At 42.6% G+C, this 16,695-nt stretch overlaps 2 protein-coding genes across 2 annotated transcripts; one reads left to right on the plus strand and one right to left on the minus strand.

Annotated features, from left to right (window-relative positions):
- Positions 1-270: 270 nt before the first annotated feature.
- LOC146652401 (integrator complex subunit 7-like) lies at positions 271-7,652 on the minus strand. The gene is made up of 11 exons (XM_085383357.1): positions 7,468-7,652; positions 7,141-7,380; positions 6,797-6,934; positions 6,498-6,704; positions 6,065-6,259; positions 5,601-5,704; positions 5,415-5,483; positions 4,361-4,493; positions 3,948-4,046; positions 3,253-3,438; positions 271-649 (listed from the first exon to the last, which is right to left on the minus strand). The coding sequence occupies exons 1-11, from the start codon at positions 7,516-7,518 to the stop codon at positions 368-370; spliced, it is 1,704 nt and encodes a 567-aa protein (XP_085239483.1). The 5' UTR covers positions 7,519-7,652; the 3' UTR covers positions 271-367.
- Positions 7,653-8,077: 425 nt separating this feature from the next.
- Positions 8,078-13,769, plus strand: LOC146652402 (denticleless protein homolog). The gene is made up of 14 exons (XM_085383358.1): positions 8,078-8,309; positions 9,891-10,028; positions 10,130-10,222; positions 10,303-10,364; positions 10,574-10,694; positions 10,787-10,852; positions 11,019-11,134; positions 11,228-11,301; positions 11,401-11,507; positions 11,597-11,701; positions 12,179-12,291; positions 12,414-12,503; positions 12,669-12,792; positions 12,973-13,769. The coding sequence occupies exons 1-14, from the start codon at positions 8,258-8,260 to the stop codon at positions 13,407-13,409; spliced, it is 1,698 nt and encodes a 565-aa protein (XP_085239484.1). The 5' UTR covers positions 8,078-8,257; the 3' UTR covers positions 13,410-13,769.
- Positions 13,770-16,695: the final 2,926 nt, after the last annotated feature.

Here is a 16,695-nt window from a genome sequence, read left to right on the forward strand (position 1 = left end):
ACTATGGGCTGCCCCCTGTTGGCTGTCTGTGCAACTGCATGTATGTAGGACGCTAAATCCAAGGACGTTTAGCATTAAACTATCCCAGAGAGGCTACTGCACGCAAGAAATCCTATTTGAGAATATGTGAAAAATTAAAAAGCTGCATTAAATTAGGCATTTTCATGTTATCCAGACAGCAAAAGATATAAAGATGAGCATAGATGAGCATAGATAAAATAGATGAGTTAAAAAAATAAAGTGTTCAAAAAAAACAAAAAACACACTAAGTTATTATTTAAATCAATTTGGTATTTTAATCATTAAAAAATATGTACATATTTAATTTCTACAAGGTCAAGTGCAGAAGGTCAAACTGTAAGCGCTACTAGAAGCGAGTGTATGTGCTCCTCTGTGGCGCGGGCTGAGCTCCGCCCTGCTGCAGCTGGTGACGGAGTTGCTGGGAGTACGGGTCCTCCAGAGACTTTACTGACACCGTCGTCTTGGGCCCCGTCTTCCACTCTATGCCGCTCTCATCCACCACAGAGGCCTCCACGGTGACGGTGTGGGTGCCCAGGATGGAGAAATTCAGCAGGAACTGGGTGCTGAAGTAGTCGTTGTGGGGCTCCACACGCTGCTTGATCTCATTTGTTTTAGTATCTAGTGGAATCTGAAATGGGAAAAAAACTGTTTAAAACGTTTATACTGGTCAAACTGGTCTAATCTGTGTCATTTAATCCATCTAAACTATGTTGTAGTGAGTTGTCCAGTTTTAGAGATCAGCTGAGAAGATCTCTGACCTTTCTTAAACATAGTGAACTAGACAGCACCTCAGAGAAATCACAAGCTCATTACTCACAGCAACGCTAATGTCTATTAAGCTGCTTTGTTAGATACACGTTCTGCTGCTCAGTAATGAAAACATCCAATCAGCCAACCAGATAGCATCATCTCGATGCATTTAGGCATGCAGACGTCATCAAGACAACCTCTGAGTGCGAACTGAGCATCAGAGCATCAAAAGTTAAGGTGTATTTTTGGGCTTTTCGCCTTTATTTGAAAGTCGGGTAGTGCAGAGTAGACAGGAAAGAGGCGAGGAGAGAGCAGGGATATACGCAGCAAGGTGTCAGGGGTCGGACTTGCATGCAGAAGAGCATCTCTGACTGCACAACAGTGAAGCAAATGGGCTGCAGCTGCAGAACAAGAAACAGGAAGCTGTAGCTACAGTGGGGCAAAAAAGTATTTAGTCAGCCACCGATTGTGCAAGTTCCCCCACTTAAAATGATGACAGAGGTCAGTAATTTGCACCAGAGGTACACTTCAACTGTGAGAGACAGAATGTGAAAAAAAAATCCATGAATTCACATGGTAGGATTTGTAAAGAATTTATTCGTAAATCAGGGTGGAAAATAAGTATTTGGTCACCTCAAACAAGGAAAATCTCTGGCTCTCACAGACCTGTAACGTCTTCTGTAAGAAGCTTTTCTGTCCCCCACTCGTTACCTGTATGAATGGCACCTGTTTGAACTCATCATCTGTATAAAAGACACCTGTCCACAGCCTCAAACAGTCAGACTCCAAACTCCGCCATGGCCAAGACCAAAGAGCTTTCGAAGGACACCAGGAAAAGTATTGTAGACCTGCACCAGACTGGGAAGAGTGAATCTACAATAGACAAGCAGCTTGGTGTGAAAAAATCAACTGTGGGAGCAATCATCAGAAAATGGAAGACGTACAAGACCACTGATAATCTCCCTCGATCTGGGGCTCCACGCAAGATCTCATCCCGTGGGGTCAAAATGATCATGAGAACGGTGAGCAAAGATCCCAGAACCACACGGGGGGACCTGGTGAATGACCTGCAGAGAGCTGGGACCAAAGTAACAAAGGTCACCATCAGTAACACACTACAACGGCAGGGAATCAAATCCCGCAGTGCCAGACGTGTTCCGCTGCTGAAGCCAGTGCATGTCCAGGCCCGTCTGAAGTTTGCCAGAGAGCACATGGATGATACAGCAGAGGATTGGGAGAATGTCATGTGGTCAGATGAAACCAAAGTAGAACTTTTTGGTATAAACTCAACTCGTCGTGTTTGGAGGAAGAAGAATACTGAGTTGCATCCCAAGAACACCATACCTACTGTGAAGCATGGGGGTGGAAACATCATGCTATGGGGCTGTTTTTCTGCCAAGGGGACAGGACGACTGATCCGTGTTAAGGACAGAACGAATGGGGCCATGTATCGTGAGATTTTGAGCCAAAACCTCCTTCCATCAGTGAGAACTTTGAAGATGAAACGAGGCTGGGTCTTCCAACATGACAGTGATCCAAAACACACCGCCCGGGCAACAAAGGAGTGGCTCCGTAAGAAGCATTTGAAAGTCCTGGAGTGGCCTAGCCAGTCTCCAGACCTCAACCCCATAGAAAATCTGTGGCGGGAGTTGAAAGTCCGTGTTGCTCGGCGACAGCCCCAAAACATCACTGCTCTCGAGAAGATCTGCATGGAGGAATGGGCCAAAATACCAGCTACTGTGTGTGCAAACCTGGTAAAGACCTATAGTAAACGTTTGACCTCTGTTATTGCCAACAAAGGTTATGTTACAAAGTATTGAGTTGTATTTTTGTTATTGACCAAATACTTATTTTCCACCCTGATTTACCAATAAATTCTTTACAAATCCTACCATGTGGATTCATGGATTTTTTTTTTTTCACATTCTGTCTCTCACAGTTGAAGTGTACCTCTGGTGCAAATTACTGACCTCTGTCATCATTTTAGGTGGGGGAACTTGCACAATCGGTGGCTGACTAAATACTTTTTTTGCCCCACTGTACAAATCACACGGGCTCATCAAAATCAATCTCTAGAAGCCTGGGAAAAGTTGCCTGCTCTGATGAATCTCAGTTTCTGGTGTAACTTAAAAATACAAAATCAAAAATCCACTTGACTGTGTTAAACTGGGACTCATTTGCAGTCATCTGTAATTATTACTATTGACAATAGTGGAAACTATATCCTGCAACATATATGTGGCTGGATAGTGACTGGGAAATTCGTCTTTTAGAACCAATAACATGCTCTTTATGAGGACATGGAGACCTATTTTTATGATATTTAAACAACAAAGAGAGAGTTTACAAATCTGTGTTTAGCATTGTACTCTGTCGCAACAATTGTAAAAGTGGCAATGAAAATAAGATTTGTGACGTCTAAGTTGTTTAAGTGTCAATACAAACTAAGTACATAAAAAAACTTTGACTGAGGCCACACACCTTGTAGTCAGGTCCCGTCTTGCTCTGAAGAACTGAGGTAACATTAAGACAGACTGACTGGATCTTTCTGAAGAGTCCCGGAGTTGAGCCGTGCTGCACCACACCCTCCACCTTCAAGGTCAGCTGCTGAGTGTTCTGCACTGGGATTGGCTCGCTCGGTGTTCGCGGGGATGGTGAAAGGGCGAGCTGGAAAAAACACAACACACATAAACCTTCAGAGTACCAAAGGAAGAATGTCTTCCTTCCTCTGATGAACACCCACCTTATCGGCCAAAACAGATGTACACGTTAAAATACTAAAGTGACACTGTGGAAACGTCTCATGCGTTCCTCTTACAGCGGGCTATTTCCTGGACTATTTCTTGGCTCGACGCACTGCTTTCCAAGAAGCCCAGCCAAGAAACAGTCCAGCACATAATCCCCATAAAAACACAGAGAGGTGATTTTACATAATATATGAATTAGTGCGCTTTAGAAGTGCTGGCAGGCAGATTTTACCTCGTCTCCAGTCTTTGTCCTGAGCTGAGCCTGCCGTCTCCCTGTATTAGCTACATATCTACTCCTAAGCGATATCAATCTTATTATCCAAGTCCAATAAGCAGCTAGCTTGGGGGAAGACAGCCTGTGGTGACTGTGCCTTAGAATATGCATATCATTATTGTGCTTTTCTCTTTAAACCAACTAAAAACAGTTACCTTGATGCTGGTGGACTGCAGCTTTTGGAAGAAATATCTCTGGAAAGACAGCGGCACCTTCAGCAAAGCTATGACAGCATCACAGAGACAGCTGGTGTGCTGAAAAAACAAGCAACACATTTTCATCATTTGCTCCCACTTCATTTTTGTCATTTCCATTTTTTTCCCCCAACCTTAAAGCAACTGAATGGGGTCCTTTATGACCCTCACTCTACTGTAATATGAAAGTTCTCCAATTTTTTATTTTATTTTTTTAACCGGACTTTAGATTTTGTTAAAAAACATTAACAAATAACAGTCACGGACTGACTAAAGAAACATAATTTCATCCACACAATTTGGGATTTTTAACTCCTTTGTCTGTGGCATTAGTACCAGACCATCGATGATGAAGTACCGAGTGTTAATCTTACCAGATGTGAGACAGGAGGGTGTTTCTTGGTGAGGCTCTCCGCTTCCTCCAGCACGTGGTTAAAGACCGACATCATCCGTCGCTCATATTCGCTCTCCGTCTGGACAGACCCCACAGTGCCGTACTCCTGAAAACTACATTACAGAAACAGATGGAAGACATGTCGGGGGAATTCACAGAAGGGACCTGTTGCTGCAAAGCGCTTTCTCTACAGATCAGTCGAGTACACGGTCCAGTGGAGGAGCTTTTGTCAAATAAAATAAGGTGCATTTACTTTTATTACACTGTCATACATCTGTGGGCAGCTTATAAAGGGCTACCTCTACGTGTGATGCTGAAAGCTAATAAAATAAAACCAAAATATAGAGGAAAAATCCTTAGTTTCACATTTGTTAGTTTAGTAAAAAAAATTCGATGACAAATTGCCTGATGAGGCACTGATGGACATGTTATCTGATACTCTGAAGGTCTACCAGTCTGTGAGTCTACTGCTTTAATGTGGTGGTGTTTTCATTGTAATATATGTGCAGATTTTCATAAACCTAGTCTTTGACACACGTCCTCCATGCAACAATAGCTAAAAACACTAAAACTACCACTGAAAGTCAAAAACTGGACTGAAACTAAACATATTCAAACAACAGAAGATCTGGACTATTCTAGAAGATACACCTGTGGTATCGTTTTGAAAATCTGAGGCAACTTCCTTCTCGAATGACTGTATTTACAAGATTTTCAGAAAACCTGATCGCTGAGATTCAAACTTGTCCGAGATTTTTCTAGATATGCCTATGGTATCAATTTGAGACTCCTATGTTGCCTCGTTCTGGAGTTATCGCATTCACAAACTTGGATATCCACATTGCCCGGCTGGCCAGCAGGGTGACAATAATGCATTTTACGGCTGAAACAAAACTAAACTCAAACAAGAAATCTGGAAACTAAAAGTAAAGAAAACACAAAACTATAGTAACTCCGGTACAGAAAAACTCAACACAATCTAAACTAGATCCATTCAAATCAAATTATTTGTTGACACTCAGAGCAGCCCTCACCTGGCAGCCTGTGGGTCCAGTATCAAAGCTTCAATCACGTGGGAGACGAGCAAGCAGCTCTGCTGTTGTCTGGGCAAACAGTTAAAGAAAACTTAAGGACATAAGTTATGAGATGATATTTAAAAAAGAAAAAAAAAAGAGAGAAGGAAGAAGTATAAAAGTATGATGATGTGCGTTTAAGGATACAACTCCACATTGCGAAGGGTTGCATAATCTGCATCAAACGACGACTGGTGTAAGTCAGCATAGCGAGCAGCAAGACTTCTGAACTCATCCATGCACACCTTCATCTGGAGAGAAGAGAAACGCATCGCAGCTTCACAACTATGCTTTTATTCCTCTAGATAAAGCTAGGCAAATAAAATAATTATACTGGCTTTTTGTCGTCCAGTGAAAAGATCCAAGTAAAACTGAGCTACTGACCCGGAGGCCCAAAAGGGAAAACTATATTGAACACTGACCTTAAATCAAATTTACCTCCTAATTAAAAGCAAATACCTCTTCAGCATGATGAACAATCTGCTCCAGTTTGCTGGTGCATTAACAGAAAGCCTAAATAGTGACCTTTGACATGCTGTAACCACAAATTCAAAATAAGTAAATAAATAAAAGGGAGTCCACTCCTCTCAGGCCAAAGTTCAGCATGTCACCTGCATTGAGATGCGGCCACAGCGTTGCAGCTCATTTCCTGAAGTGAGGGCGATGGTGGTTGCGATGGCGGGAGGAGGGCTGGTTTTCAGACTGTTGCAGGTACAAATGAGCTGCGACAAAGCTTGCAGGGTGTCGATCCGGAGCTTAATGAACTCGCACTGGAATGTGAGCGGGCTCAGAGGAGTGCTGGCAGCCTGCAGGGAGGGATTAATCAGATAAATAAGGACACAGCAGTTAAATAGTGGCGCGGCTTGAGTTGATCTAACGAGATTCTAGGTGAGTCACGTCATTAGCAGTTAGAGTTGCTTTGAAATCAGCTCTAATGGCACCCCTCTCCACACTGGCTATCAGCAGCTCTCAGCATCCTGTCACTGGTGATAGATAAACAGTATTAATGCTTTTTGACAAGCAGATGCCTGGCAGTTAACTGACTGTGAGGGAGGCGATGCCCTTTTGGTAGGAGCGCAAGGCCTCTGCGATGGCGCTCATGGCTCCGCTGTAGTCCCCGTCTTCCACGTGACTCAGGCACTGCTCAGCCTGGGAGAACTCCTTCAGGCTGCTCAGCCAGAAGTAGAAGTGCTCCGAGGCCACACGAGTCCGCACACACTGGTACAGCTCGCTGGAGAACTCGTGGCATCCCTGCAGGTGAACGATAAGAAAATAATCATCTTGCCGGAGACCCGAGGCACTTCGTGGCTGTTTGCAACACCGTTTTGATCCAAAGATCTCACCATGCGCGAGGCTTGCCGTGCAATGCGATACACCGTCCAGCCGTTAGCAACGTTCTCCAGCTGCTGTTTGATGACAGTCTTCACTTCGGCTGACAGAGACGACTGGCTTGCAACAAAAATCACTGTTGCCAAGGAAACCTGCAGCAGTGACAGTAGGGGGCGATGAGTGTGAAACTCTAGAGATCGGCGATATGTAAAGGCAGTAAAACAAGGAGGTAAATATTAACAGGATGCTCCTGTGAGGTTCCTCTACCTTCTATTAAAACATGAAGGCTAAATAAAACTGCATCATGTATCATTTAGTCTCACATCAGCTGATGCGTGAACCCTTGCACATCTCTCACCAGAAGCTCCTGCTGCTTATCGGTGGACGAGTGACTGGCCACCCGGTAGAGATCAACCAGATCCCCCAGCATACCGTCCCCCAGCACAGGCAGGTGGGTGGCGATGGCCGCCAGAGCGTGACACATGAGAACACGAGAGGAGTCGCAGGACAAGTGGAGCTGGCCGAGCAGGAATTCCACTGCAGACTGGCTGAGATGGGGTCGACTTTTCAGCAGCTTAACCAATGAGGTGAGAGCTGTCTAAAGTTGAAAACAAGAAAATGCAGAGATGGATTGAACACAATCAATGAACCATTTGCTAAGTCTTTAGCCAGCGAGCTAACACACCTTTGTCCAGCTCCATGAGAGCGGAGTTAGCGTCGAGCTCCTGTTCGCCATAACAAGCCACTGACAGGAATGAGCGACATTACTGTGCAGTTTTTACTCCTTAAAAGAAGATACACTCATGAGATGTTAGCATTTCACTGTTCAGGCGGCATTCAGGAAAACACTGAGGATACAGAGACAGAACATCCGGTCTGGAGATTGACTTTCATAATAAAACGCCAGTTGTTACTTTAGTGCTTCTGTTGAAAAGAACATTTTTACGTGTGATTTTCATAACTTTTGTTGCAGTCACAGATATTCAATTTCTAGTTCAACACTGCGCACAACCTGAAATTGTGTGTTGTCACACAACTTCCAATTATACTTGCACCACTAAATGCACCATCTACATGCAGTTTGGCAGTGGTTGTATACACCAAAGTGTATTTACTAAACTAACAACTGTCTAACAGGATAAACGTGCTATGCAAAGAGGGACTAGTTATTAGTTTAATCGTTTTAAAAATATTTATTTATGCTGAAGGGGCGTCTCCTTCTCCAGTTATGGTGGGAAAGTTTACAAAGAAAGCGGAAGCAGAAGCGCTCCTGCCCAGGAAGTCGCCGTTTCCACCAATGGTTGCGCGTAACGCAAGTTTAGCGGGGAATTCAGTCCTTCTGCTCGGACGATCTCTTCGCGGGAAATAGTACCCCAGCTTCGGCACAGAAAGCGGACCGGCAGAAGCTTGACATCGAGGAAAACGTTACGTTTTTATACAAAAGCCTTTGGATCGAGTTGTGCTGCAGTGCAGGGATGCTTTTCCGCTCAGTGGTGGACAGAGGAGTGGGCAGACGGAGGCAGAATGGTGAGACAGGGATGGGTTATTTGCACGGCCATGGCTGGGCTTTAGCTAGTCTAACATGGAAGATAATGCAGTCTAACATCTCTGCTTTATGTTTCGAGGAGTCATGCTGCCAAGAGGGCTCCTAGAGTATCATTTGCACTTGCTTTTCTTTTGCCTTCAGTGTGGACTTTAACGTTTAATTCTACTTTCTTCGTGAATGTCTTTGTCGGGCTGTTCAGACTCTTAACTGGTGGCACACCAACAATTAGTGGTGTGCGGATCGATACTGAAATATCGATTCTTCCGATACCAGCAATTTATGTTCTAGAATCGATTCTCATATTATAATATCGATATTTTAGAACTCTGGGGTAAATTTGTAGTTTTTCCATTAAAATGAACGCAGTGGAAAGAAACTATACAATTCGGATCGTCTAATTTGGAAGGAACTACTTCCTCTTACGCCTTTCATAGCCATATGCGGAATACGGCTGTATAAATGTGTCGCAGCCCCTGGCGTGCACACTCACAACAATGGCTGCGCGCAAACAGAGTCCTGTGTGGACACGTTGTTGTGGCAACACCACTGACCTCGTCAAACACCTCTGAGTAAATCACATCACAGAATATGATAAGCTTATGTTGAGGCGAACTGAAGAGGAGGACAGGGAAAGGTGCTGCTAGGGCGAGACAGACGTCTCTCGCAGAGTCCTTTAGTGCTGCAGGCAGGCAACATGCTCAAATAGCGCACAATGTCAGTTTTTTTTATTTTTTATTTCTATATGATTATTCTGCATTATTAAGCAAAACAAACAAGTTGTCTGATGTCCTCTAATCATTATGAAGCAATATGGTTATGTTACTATTACAATTACATAATACAATTATATATTGTATTATGTAATGCAATGAAACCTTAAGTTTTGTACAGAGTATCGGATCAGCATCGCCGATACCACCCTGAATTTTACTTGGTATCGGATCGGAAAGGAAATCAGTGGTACAGGTGATTATAGTAAATGGTCCCAAAAGAAGAAAAACTCAAAATCTTCTGGTAATTCAAAGAATACATACTATTTTTTTCCTGTTAAATAAAATAGGAATTGCCCATTGATTCATTTATAATGAAACCCAGCAAATCTTCTATTTGTTTATTCATTTATTTTATTTTTAATGGTGTCTATTACTTATTTTGGTATAGTATAGCAGGCCAGGGGTGATTTGTTTGTTACTAAGAAGGCTTTAAAAATGACAATGAGTCAAATCTCTGGACCGTTAGTTTGGACTTTCGTGACGTGATCGGTTCACAAGTACAAATGATCCCGTGTGAATAGCAGCCCCAGGATCCTGTTCTTGGCCTACAGGAGTGGCAGCTGGTGTGGTCTTCTGCTGCAATGACTCCAAGGTTCAATGTGTTGCATGCTCAGAGATGCTCTTCTGCATATCTTAATTGTAACAAGTGATTATTTGAGTTACAGTTGCCTTCATATCAGCTCAAAGTGGTCTGATGATTGTCCTCTTAAATCTGCAATGCTTTTTCTGTTAGTTTTACTGCTGTGTCTCATTGATGTCCTTCCTCTGACCATGCATCATTCTCTTCAGCTCTCCCTGCAGATCCCCGGTCCAGGTACCCTCTGAGTTCCCTGCTTGAAGGCTACCGATGCGTCCGACATGATGAACATATCTCCTATGGGAACCTTGGCGACTCTGTGCCACCGTTTGGATTAGCTTTCTCCTCTGGTAATTCATTTGTGCTTATCGTTGTAAGTGCAGAGAGAGCAAGGCCCTGTTGTCATTAATCTGTCTAACTGCAGTGTCTCTTTTCTCCTGTTTGTTTTCAGCCAGGGACCTGCAGAACATCCTCGCAGCAGCTAATGAAGAAGGCATTGTTAGGCTCTACAACACAGAGAGCCGTGAATATCCACTTCTTAAAGGTATTCTTGTGACTTGTGTTCATAATTGTCATGCCACGTATTTTGAAATGTTGGTGGCTAAAAGTGTGTTAACCTTGCAGCATGGCTGGCTCATGAGAATGCTGTCTTTGATATCGCCTGGATGCCAGGGGAGCCTCAGTTAGTAAGTGCAAATTCATTCTGTTTAGTCAGAGAATTGCAGAAAGTCAGATTTTTTTGCGTCACCCTCAAATGCATGACTCATGTAATTGCATCTGCCTTACCTGGGATTACTAATTTTTGGGTTTTTTTGTTGTTCTTTATTTTGTTGGAACCCATTAAAAACTCTGAAGCCTTTTCTTATTATTCTTTGGTCATCTGTGATCTCTTCAGGTAACTGCTGCGGGTGACCAGATGGCCAGGCTCTGGGATGTGAAGTCTGGAGAGTTGTTAGGCAGCTTCAAGGGCCACCTCTGCAGTCTTAAGTCTGTTGCATTCGCACCAGAGGAGAAAGGTATACCTTTTACTGAGCTAACATTGTGTTGGCTGTGCATTGATGATATATTGTTGTATCATGTGATTAATACATTTTCTTTTGTCACGCAGCTGTGTTTTCTACTGGAGCCAGAGATGGAAATATTATGATCTGGGACATGAGGTGCAGCAAAAAAGGTATTGATCGGAACAGTAATAGACAATTTAGCAATAAATTTTAAATCATATCTTTAGCCACTTTGTTACTAGCAGCCTGTTGCAAAAACACTTATTTTTTCCTGTTTCTTTAGTTGAATTTATGAAAAATGCCACAACAATAATCAAACTTATATCTTTCCCTCAGATGGTTTCTACAGACAGGTGAACCAGATCAGCGGAGCTCACAACAAAGCAGAGACCAACCCTCCCTCTAAAACGAAGAAGAGACGGGGCGGCATGCGCGGCATGGCTCCGAGCGTGGTGAGTTTTCTCGACAATCAGCCGTTTAATGGAATGAAAAGAGCGATGCTGCAAATGGAAATCTAATCTTTAGCTACTCCATCTTATTTGCAGGACTCCCAGCAGAGCGTTACAGTGGTTTTGTTCAGGGATCAGCACACCCTCATCTCTTCGGGAGCTGTTGACGGGTAAGAAAAGAAAGGCTTCTTGTCACCTTTTTCACATTTATAAGAGCCGTTACCAGACATTCTCGATCATTTTCTGTCTCCTTCAATTCCCTTTATCAGAGTAATCAAGATGTGGGATTTGAGGAAGAACTACACTGCACACCGTCATGATCCTGTACCCCTGCAGACATTTCCGTATCCAGGTTCTTGCACGCGGACGCGGCTGGGTTAGTTCCCTAACATGCCAAGCATCACCTTTACCTGAAATGTGCAAATAACACACAAATAACCCAGCTGTCTTTTTGACGTGCTGCAGGATATTCCGGACTCGCTCTGGACTCCGCGAGAGCCAACGTGATGTGTAACTGCACAGACGACAGCATCTATATGTTCAGTGTCTGCGGAATAAAAACGACACCAGGTAAAGAAGCTCCTCGCTCTGGCTCAACAGTGCGTGTATGTGCACTAGAGTAGAATAGGTCTTTTTTTCCAGTCACCCATTTATCACTAGATGGCGCTAATGCGCTTTGTTATGGGAGCAAAGCATCCAGCAGCAGAAGCCTCTTGATGCAAATAAAAAGCCATAGATGCTTTGTTTTCTACTGTTACGTGTTAAAGTCTGATCTGAAGTTCTGAATAGCAGTGGGTTAGGTGCTGTTTGACAGGTTGCAATACAGGAAACCATTTCAAAATGCATCATGACAGTTTTTTAATGGAAACGAAAGAGGAAAGTGTTACTAAATGTACAGAAACTAGAGGAAAGTTCAGCATTTCTCTTTTTATTGTTATATACACAGTACTGTACATTTTATCCTTTTATTTGATTGTCCTTAGACTTGTTTGTTCTCTGATCTTTGTGAATATTTTGTCATTTTTAAGAATTATGTTTCATCCACAGTGGCAGTTTTCAGCGGTCACCAGAACTCCTCGTTTTATGTAAAGTCCAGCGTTAGCCCAGATGACCAGTTTTTGGCCAGCGGCTCGAGTGACAACCACACGTACATTTGGAAGGTGCGTTCTCGGTTATATTTTACCTGACGTAATAAAAATTGCTTTATTTTCACTCTGGGGGTTTTCTGGTGTTGAGGAACTGCGAATTTAAGGTTTTTGAACATTTTTTTGTTACATTTCAGATCTCCAATCCTGAACTTCCTCCCATGACGCTTCAAGGTCATAGTGAGGAAGTGACGTCTGTTGCATGGTGTCCGACAGATTTCACTAAGGTAAGACTTGAGTGGTTATACAAGTATGAACACTGTTGTGAATTGGAGGAGTTTTAATGAGCCGAGAAGCACCTGAACCAGCTGCACTTTGCTGGAAGATGCGGGGCGCTCTGACTTTATTCGATTTAATGAGCTTCTGTATAAAGCCCTCTGCTCTGTTGGCAGATTGCTTCCTGTTCCGATGACCACACCGTGCGCATCTGGCGACTTCACCGAGAAAATGATGAAATGCAGTCCTCATTAGGAGAGGCTAACCTAGTAGGCCATGCACGTCCTAAGATTCTCCCAAGTAAGTGCTTCACCTACAATGTATTCTTGTGAAGAACTAGCATATAGTCATAAAAGCGTAGAGGTTTCACTTACAGTATGTGCATGTGAATTTGTGCTTCATCATAAATCACTGCTGTCCTGCAGTTAAATACAAAACATGATCACATCTGGACTCACACTACTTTATTCTGCTGTTAAGGGCCTTCCATTCCAGCTGAGACAACCCCTGCCAAGCCCCAGAGGAGAGTGAGCCTTGGTGGCATAGCCTCACCTCAGCCTGCAGCCTGTGCTCCCAGTGGAGCCGCCCTGCCCCTTTCTTCCAGCACCACTACACCCAACCGCTCACAGGACTCTAAAACTGCAGCTGTTCGGCACAGAACTCCGCCCACTATCAAACAGTGGTTGTCCCCAAGCAGCAGAACTTCCGAACAGGCTGGCTCTCCGGCCCATCGGGTGCTGAGCCAGTCTCCCCAGAGCTCTGCAAGCAGCACGCCCCCCACAGAACGACGGGCCAAACGCAGGCAGGAAACCGGTGACGGCTCGTCTTCGAACTGTGAGGGCACTGAGCAGTGCGACCGCATTACTGAACTCTCTCCTGCAGCCAAGAGGAGCCGGACCTTAGCTTGGTTTGTGTGACCAAAACCAAAGCAAACCAGCAAACAGCAAATATCCACATCCATCATACGCCATGATATTTACTTATCAGTCTTTAGGAACATCATAGATAAAAACAAGCAGCTAGGAGGACTCCTTGTTTAACAGTATGCTGTCAGTTAATTGGTATAAATAAAATCATAATCTTGTGCTTAAATGCTTCGGTCAGAATGCAACGTTTCATTCCATCCAATAAAACATTTATGTGAAATTTCATCATAAATTACTGATGAATTCTTGAGTTATGGCCAAAAAAGACATTTTGTGAGGTCATGATGGTGCAGACCATGGATACCATCTAAAATCTGGAAAAAGACCATTCATAAGATGGGATGCATGACTGGACAAAAAATAAATTACTTAATTAAAATCATTCCAAAAGTACATAAATAGTTTTTGCACAGTTTCTTAAAACATGGCTTATCTGACCAATTTATTGTTAGATTAAATGCCAATTGGGATTCCGCCGATTACACAAAACTGCAAAAAGAGTGTTTATTACGATGAATCTACAGCAAAGTTTACAACACATTTTTGTTTGCCACATAACAGGGCAGCACAGCATCATGTTAAGTATGGTATGCAGACCAATCATGAATATAGTCACCCACAGGCCCATTTGGAGTCCAACTGTTAGCCAAACAGCAATGATTAGACTCCACAGCAGGAGCATTTAAAGCAACCAATACCCGCTTGTTTTCAGCATCGTAAAGTCCGGCCACTGAACCTGCTGCAAATGAAGGTGCTTAACCGTTTTCACTTTTGCTTGCAAGGCTTTCTATTAATGTTGATTTAAATTATGGGAAGATTTATGGAAAAAAAAAATCAGATTGCCCTTCCCTTAGAAATTAGAGTAGAAGCAATGTGCGATTAAAGATTGAGATCAAGTCTGATATCAGACTACAACATTTATTGAACACGGAAAGAAAAATATGGCATTATCTGTGATTGGCTGACGTTGGTCAGTGGGATCAAGGTGGTGGGTGGCCCCAGAAGCAGCCTTGCCTCGTCCTCCAGCTGCTGACTGACCTGGATGGGCGCAATGATGTACACTGCCGTGTCCTTACTTGAAAACATTGATCGTGTGGTTCCAAATTTGCCAATTTTGAAATTCCTAATGGTATAGGTTTTACCCTCTTTAATTTGGGAGGCCAAGTTTTCGAATATCACAAATCTTAAAACATTTGTCCCATCACATACTGCCGCACTTATATTATTGTGGACAGCTTTGGGCCTTGCACTTCCATCGGAGAAATGCCAGCCAGTGACTTTTGGGGTTTCTTTAAGACAAATCACTTTGACTGTTAGGGGTGGCAGCCTGGTGTACGGCTCACCGGTACTGCGATGATGCTTTGATGAAGCCATTCTGAAATTACACACACACACAAACACACACACACACACACAGTTTTATGAGACACCATAATGTCCATTTAATCAAATATGACAAACACAGAAACGTGTTTTTGTGTTTGTCATATTGATGTTTTATATATTGATGTTTCATATATTTCCCTTGAGCCTGTGAATTAAAAATAATCTTGATGTTTGTGTAGGCCCTCGGTCATCTTACGCATGTTAGTGTTAAAAACTTGAAAAAAGGTGAGGTTTTGATAAGTTAAATAAGTCCAATCACATTAATTTAAGCTCTTAAGACGTCTGTCTTGATATCACACACTCCGTGCAGTAGGAGGCGCCACATATCGTTAACTCTGGATTCATGTATGCCAGGAACAGAATAAGTGCTGCAGTTTCGGATCCCGCGAAGCCATAGAGGAGCTCATAACGTGAAACGAGGCAACTGAGGAAAACATTTAAACCCGAACATGCAGGTAAGACTTATACGTTTTTCAATGCTCTCTGTGTTAATAACTTGCAATGTAAACTTCACAGTTAATTAGCCAAGAGTGTACAAAGAGCATATGAATTTAAGAGTATAAACTGTGTGGCTAGCGGTCAGTGTACCTGCTACGGTGCTGCTAACTTGTGAAATTCAAGTCGCACAGGTGTTCATGGCTTAGTTAACGTAAGCAGAGTTACACGGAGCCTTTATAACTAAGAAGTATGTCGCATTGTTATTTATATGCTGAGAATATCTGTTAAAAGGCATATAGCCTTCTGTAGGCTACATCACTGTTTTATGTTCTTGTCTTTGCATATGTCACGATAACTGAAAAAAAAGAAAAAAACGGCTAATTTTTAACAAACCAGTAAAATTGGTTTATTTCACAGATATTAAAAAAAATGTTTATGGTCATTTCTTTGTCACCTTTGCTTAACTGACAGCTTAGCTAAAGGAGTGCCTGCTAACTGCAGAATTCGGTTTTTATAACCGGAGGTTTTAGGTACTTATTATTTGTTCGTGCTGGGTTTTTTTTGTTTTTTTTTTAATATAATAACATCAATTATGGAGTTGTTATTTATTTGGGTCTACATGTTTAACTGTGCGTTTAAATCAATAATACTCACCTACCTTTTGCAGTTACGTTTTAGACGTCAAATAACAGCCAACGGTCTGATGTTCTAGAAGGAATCTGCTCGCGACCATCAAAGTGCGTGATGGGCTCGAGACAAAAGCCTTTTATCTCGATATGCTTAGTGTGTAGAGGGGTGTCTACTCATAAGACAAACAGTCAGCTGGTTAAAAACTTTAATCATTGTTAACCATATTACAGAGGCACTGCCAGCTCATATTAATGTCATCAAGAGTCACCATGAACTGTATCTAGCAGATGTTTTGTGCCTAACATCTGCAGCTGTTACTTTTCTGCTCAACCCCCCCCAATATTAGAATTCACCTTGCATTTTCAGGAAATAACAAGCAAATACTTTGCAACTAACCTATAGATTGTATTATCTGTCAGGAACAGGAGGAAAGACCCAACTTTTGAAATTGCCTATGTGGCCACATTTTTGACAGCTGGAGCATAAAGTTACATTGTTGTGTAGAACAAGTCCTTTTAAGACCCTCACAGTTCAAATTGTATTTTCATTGCCTTGGGTTTAGAAGTAGTATTTCAAAAGGTGCACCGATGCAAATTTGACAGGGATTTGCCACAGAGAAACATAATGTCATTAGTTACTACAGGCATATTGGATAGAGCATTTTGATTGGCCCAATAAATTCAAACTTATTTTCCATTGGTAGAATTGTCTTCAGCAGACAAATGGTTTAAATCAGGGAAGGTGGAGTTGGTTGACGACTTTAAGAGTCATCTTTTGTGAATAGATGATCAGAACAAAAACTATATACCTCTCCCTCATTTCA

The sequence above is a fragment of the Rhamphochromis longiceps genome, linkage group LG15, assembly GCF_057381845.1.
Source record: "Rhamphochromis longiceps isolate RC_006_pf linkage group LG15, R_longiceps_female_GT1.1, whole genome shotgun sequence".
NCBI lineage: Eukaryota > Metazoa > Chordata > Actinopteri > Cichliformes > Cichlidae > Rhamphochromis > Rhamphochromis longiceps.